Raw genomic sequence first — 6104 nt, 5'->3', positions numbered from 1 at the left:
CTAAGTTGCCTTGGTCATGCTGTTTTATCAGGGACAGAAAACTGACTGCACAGCTGTAATCCCAGCACTAGGGAGGGAGTTGTCCCGGATGCCTGGGGCCAGCCTGGCAGGCGGGGTTAGCCAGTGCACACTCAAAGAGCCTCTCTGTCTCAGAAGACAGGGTAAAGAGTGACAGAGGAAGCTACCCAAAGTGGACTACAGGCCATGATCTGATGAAGAGGCAGGCCAGGGCCAGTAGACGTGGTGAGAGGGAACGGACAACATTCAACACACCTCGTTAGGCCCTTGGGCTATTCCTATTCTTCGGGCCTTCGCTTTGCTCCCCCACCTGCTTCCCAACAGAGTCCTGAACAGAGAAGCCACACAGACCCCAAGGAAGCCAACTTTATTTAATACAGACCAAGCGTATGTTCAGCCTGGTGGCCTGTTGGGGCATGTCTCTTTGGGCCTGTCCCACACCCTGAGGGTGGCCAGGTTTCCTGGATCTGGATGGAGGGCCCCAAGAGCTTGGGGGTCTCTCTTTTGTCTCCACAGGTTTGGAGTAGGGCGTCTTTGGTGGCCCCAGTTCTGGGGAGGCTGGAAGCAAACAAAGAGGAGATAGAATGAGGTGCAGGCTGGCAAGCCTGGCATGGGGAGGCTTACTAGAGAGAACACGGCAGGGGGGGGATGCCTCTGGAGGGAGCAGGACAGATTTCTAAGAGGCTGCTGTTATTTGGATCTGTGCAGTACCCAAGGCCCAAGTCTAAAGGCTTCTTTACGTGATGTTAGTGGGATGTGTGGAAACTTCCCATGTGGGGGTCCCATGGACTGTTTGGGGTCACTCAGGGGAGCCCCCTGTCTCTGCCTCTCTCTCATCTTCCCTGTCCACCCTTGTAGTACAGGCTCAAAGCCATGGAGCCACAGACCAGAGCTTCCAGAGCCCCGAGCCACTGTAACCTTTCTCCTCTGTGAGTGGATCACAGGGATGGGAAGGAGCCCACACGGGACACAAGTGTCAAGGTTAAAGCAACCTGCTCTCCACTGAGGTGAGGCCAGGCTGTTTCCATTGCTTGTATTTATTTATCTCTCTCTCTCTGTGTGTGTGTGTGTGTGTGTGTGTGAGAGAGAGAGAGAGAGAATGTGTATATGTATGTATGAATGTATATGTGTGCGTATATGTACATGTGTGTGTGTAAAATGTGTATGTGTATATATACATGTATGTGTGTGGACATCCGTGTGTGTGTGTGTGTGTATGTGTGTGTGTGTTTGTATTTGAGACAGGGTCTTATTATATATCCCAGGCTGGCCATTAACTTGTGACCCTCCTGCCCAAACATCCCCAGCATGGGAATCACAGGCATGTAACGCTAACCCAGCTGATCTTTTAAATTCTCATTACTGGTTACTGTCCACTACCCACCCTACTGGAGACACAGATGTTGATTAGGCCCCATGGCCCACCCATGGTCTCATTGTTAGCAGTGAGGGAGGGAGGGGCTGGACCTGGGGTTTGTCTGGGCTGTTCGGTATGGTTTAGATCCCCAGCCTGGGAATTTGGGAGACATGCGGTTGGTGCTCCCCAGTAGAGCGAACATTTCAGAGAACTTCCCTCAGAGAGAAGAGGGTACTTGAGTTAAAAAAAAATAATAATGGCAGAGACAAGGTGTTCAGGCCAGTGTGTACCAAGCACCATCCCCTTGTGGATGCATGCCCTTTACTTGGCCTTTGAAACTGCTTCCCTGTCCCTGAGAGCATAATAATGTAAATGAATATCAGATCTTTACTCAGTAATTGAGAGCAGAGAGAAGGCCATGCTAAGTCAAATTAATTTGCTCGGATATAGCCCGAGCCGGTCTCTGCGGAGGGGCCAGTGACTTGACCATGAGCTGAGGGTACCTCTCAAAGGAGCAGGTGTGTGTGGGCATGGGCTTCCAGGAGGCCTGGGGGCTGTGGCGGTGCACACACTAAGCACCTGTGTGCCACAGCTATGTTAGTGTTGCCTGTGTATGGCATACAGAACAGTAATGACTTCCTTTCTTAAGACACCTGTGTGGTGGAACTAAGGATGAGCCTTGGAGAGAGAGGGGAGGATTCTGGAGTTCAGGGCCTCAGGCTTGCCTGGGTGATTTTGAACTCTCTGATCCTTAGTTGGTCAGCCTGGGAGATGGGGATAAATGGTAACTAGTGCTAATCACCTCGTGGGTTATTGTGAGCAGTGAGCCGCAGCTGATACATGCATTTGACAGATGTCAGTCTGCATGGGAGGGACACCTGTCCTGTGCTTGGCTTGGGGAAGAAGCAGGATTAGGGCTGGGAGCAGAGATGAGGTGGAGAAAACCTGGCTCCTCTCTTGCTGGGCTCTGGACTCTGCACATGTTTCCATTCCATCCTTGGGGTTCCAGTTTCTCTCTACAGATAAAGCCAAAGCTGATCTCACCGTTTGGCGTGCATTCTCCAATCTGACCTTCGGTGGCTCAGTGAGAACATTCTGTAGATAGAATGCCATACCAGCCTCTTCTGCCCCAAGTGGAAAGAGGTTAAGAAAAGAAGACTCAATGGGGCCACCAAAAGGCCTGCACTGTCTTTGTGTGCATATGTACATGTGTATATGTGTGTTTGTGTGCACACATGTGTGTGCCTGTCAGGACAAGAAGGACAGTACCAGGGTTACAAGTACAAGTACACTAAACAATTTTTACATCTGTTCTGGGGATAGAACTCAAATCCTTACTCTTGCCTGGCAAGCAGTCTTTTGACTGAGCCACCTCCCCAAACCTGTCACTCACTTTTGCATGTGTGTGGATGCACATGTGTGCAGATGTGTAAGCACATGCCTGTGGTGATCTAAGACTGACAGCAAGTGAAGTCTTCTAGAGCCTCTCTTCATCTTAGATGTTGAGTCCTGGTCTCTCTGAACCCAGGGCTTGCCTGTTTGTTTAGCCTAGATGTCAGGCAGGGCTCCTCGGTCTCTACCTCCTAGGTTGGCCGCCTGCCTGTCAGGTTTTTACATGGGTACTGGGGATCCAAACTCAAGTCCCCATTCTTGGAAATGCACTCTAGCCACTGAGCTGTCTGCCAGTGTCTGTCTTCCCCTCTGTCAGCACCGTCCCCTGGGAACTCTGCTTTCCGATGTACATCGTACAGTGCCATATATGTCAGCTACAGCCCTGACACCTTGGAGCAAGCCACCCAACCCCCATTTCCCTGGAGGCTGCCTGGCCTGGGGCTGACCTAACTTGCCATCCTTACCTGCACCAAACCCTACGGTTGGAGATACTTCCTCATTATGCTCTCAACGTCGTCACCTTTCCTCAGAGTGCCAGGCTCTCTGTGCTCAGGGGACATCTGCTCGCCACCGTCACCTTGGAGTCTTGGGACTCTTGGACCACTCTTGATGCTGTCTGAACTTTTGAAGGATATGATGGAGCTGGAGGAGGAGGAGGAGTCAGAGAGGTGAGCAGGGTCCTCCTTAGATTCTGGGTTCTTTTTCAAAATGGTTTTGATCCCCGAGAGAAAAGAGCGGTCAGCCTCTTCCGTCTCAAAGTGGACGTTCGGATGTTTTGAAGCCTCCTTCCCATCTTTGGCAGCCTCGGACAAAGCAGTGCTGGGTTTCCTGATGGCTGGGAGAAAGTCTTCAAAGTCCACTTTGGTCTGGCGTCTGTAATTGAGGCTTGGAAGCTTCCAGCTGAATGGACCACTGTCCAGAGTTTCCTCCATCAGATGAGAGAACTGGCGGTTCTGGAAGACGAGAGGTTCCTTCCCAAGGTCTAGGCCGACGGCATCATCCACAGAGGACTCCAGACACCGCCTCCTGGGCCGCAGGGTAGGTGATAAGATTGGGTCCCTGAGTGCCGCGGGAGAGCTGGGGTCCCTGAGTGCCGCGGGAGAGCTCCGGTCCCTGAGTGCCGCGGGAGAGCCCGACTTTCTCCTTGTGCTGGGTCTGGACTCTAAGAGGGACTCGCAGGAACCAACCCGTGTCTTCTGCTTGTAAGGCAGCAGGGCAATGTCCTCTGTGTCCTCTGAGGAGATACACTTGAGACTGGTGGACCGTGAGAGACCAGCTGTGGCCTTGGGGATCCCCTCTGCTCCCAGAGGAGATTTTGCCCGGGTCCACACCGAGAGGTCTCCCTCATCGCTGTTGGCTCTGCCCCTCCTAAGCGAGGACGCCCCAGTGGTCTGGAAAATAGGGATTGTGGGTCCCTCACCCAGGTGCAGAGAGGAATACTGGCCTCTCTGGGCCCTCTTTCTGCGGAGCTCTTCCACAAACTCTGAGAGAGCAGCCGATGGGCTTGGTAGTTTGTCCCTGGGTGGGGGTGACATAGCCATGCTCTGAGAAGTGGGAGAAGAGGACAGAGTGCCTGGTCGCTCTGGGGTGGCTTTTCTGTGGACAGCAAAGCCTTCTCCATCCCCCAAATTGTAGGGCTTTGGTGGGAAGGCTGGGTGCAGAGACACAGAACCACCCCTCGAGGTCTCTATGGGAGTGTCGCAGGCTCCACTCAGTGCCGAGGATAATGGTCTCAGCCTCTCAGCATCTCCGGCCTCTTCGCTTACCCTGCATCAAGAAGAAAGATGCAACCACTAGAAATGGCAATTCATACGATTTTCGAGTACCACACAAGAGCTACTAAGCCCAGGCGTGAGCATTATTTTGTCTATGTAAAGGCGGTCCCTGCTGCAGCCTCAAGTGAATCATGTGATTTGATGTGGAAACTCCAGCTGTGTAAATGATTTTGTGTTGCTTTCTGAGATGCAGTTTCTATCTATAATTAAACCCAGCTAAGTGCATTTGAGTGGATCAGCACTGAGTGACTTGGACTTATGGGGCATTCTGTCTGACATGAAAGCACATCCCTCCAGAGCCTCGTGTGTGATAAGCAATCCATTTTTCCATGCTTGCAGGGGAAACATGCAGGGTGACTTATTTGAGGCCAAACTCAGAGGGTAACTCTAACAAGTGGTGTGCTGGAGCATTGGGTAGCACCGTTGTGTCTTGGTGAGATACTTCATTAGACCTCTGATGGCTTCATGGAGTGGAGGACAGGGGCCGTTAAGAACATTTCCCAAAGGGAAAGATTCACATGAAATAAACTTGAAGCCAGATCTCTACAGAGGTTGGGGAGCAGGGGGCAGGGGTGGTGGCAGGGCCAGGTAGTTTCTATTCTGGGATGCAATATCCTCCGTTGTTATGTAGCAGTGTGTGGCAGCCCTGCATCATATCCCCAAAGCCAGAGCCTTGAGTGGTGTGTGTGTGTGGGGGGGTGTTCTTTAAAGGAACAAGGTGACAGGCCAGCAGTATAATAAAATACTTCTGTGCTCCCTTCTTAGGGAAACAAGACCCTGTCCACCCACCACTGAAGTCTTGTAATTTATTTAGAAACAGAAAGGAACACCAGATGTTAGGGCTGGGACAGGCAGACAAAGCTGCCCGAGCAGGCCAGCAGTGAGGTGGGAACCAGGTGTCCTTGGGCTCTGGCTGCTCGTTGGATCTGTGACAATGGGACGAGTGTAGGGGCTCTGCCACGTGCTAAAGGTGGCTGGGATGCTGGTAGAAAGCTTTCAGAAAAGCATCCTGTTCCTGGCTGGAGTTTGCCACCTCCACCCAATCACATAGGGTAGTTCACGGGGGGGGGGGGGGATTGGAACTCTGGAATCTGAGGATATAACCACACTGAGGTCCCCAGAAGAAATGACTGACAGGGGACAGGAGGGGACAGCTAGCCTAGAGAGCCAGGTCTTTGCCAACCTCCCTCCATATTCTTAGGTTGTGATTATACCCCACAGGAGTTAGGCAGTGGAGTCTTGGGGGTGACAAGGTTTGAGGGTGAGTTCTTGTATGGGATTAATGCCCTCTTCTTACCCTTACACAAAACTCCAGGGCTAGGGGGATGGTTCAGTCGGTAGAGTGCTTGTCACACAAATGTGAGTCCCTAAACTGACACATGAAGGTTGGTGTGACAGTGTGTACTTGTCATCTCAGCACTGAGGAGGGAGAGACAGGTGGCCCCTGCAGATCACAGCCGACCAGCTGTGTTCATCAGCGAGCTCCAGGCCAGTCTCAAAACCAGAGGTAGATGAATTCTGAGGCTCCACCTGAGGTTGATCTCTGGTCTACACACACACAC

General features: G+C 52.1%; 1 protein-coding gene across 1 annotated transcript in view; it reads right to left on the bottom strand.

Moving 5' to 3' along the window:
- Positions 1-464: 464 nt before the first annotated feature.
- The window catches only part of Myo18b (myosin XVIIIB), a 191843-nt gene continuing 186203 nt past the window's right edge, over positions 465-6104 (bottom strand). The window contains exons 42-43 of the mRNA XM_038344547.1: positions 3232-4534; positions 465-576 (exon numbers count right to left, since the gene is read on the bottom strand). Coding sequence (XP_038200475.1) covers positions 3244-4534 — 1291 coding nt within the window. The 3' untranslated portion in view covers positions 465-576; positions 3232-3243. The remainder of the gene's footprint in view (positions 577-3231; positions 4535-6104) is intronic.

Source organism: Arvicola amphibius, chromosome 10, assembly GCF_903992535.2.
Source record: "Arvicola amphibius chromosome 10, mArvAmp1.2, whole genome shotgun sequence".
NCBI classification, from domain to species: Eukaryota; Metazoa; Chordata; class Mammalia; order Rodentia; family Cricetidae; genus Arvicola; species Arvicola amphibius.
This window is presented reverse-complemented; position numbering and strand designations above follow the sequence as displayed.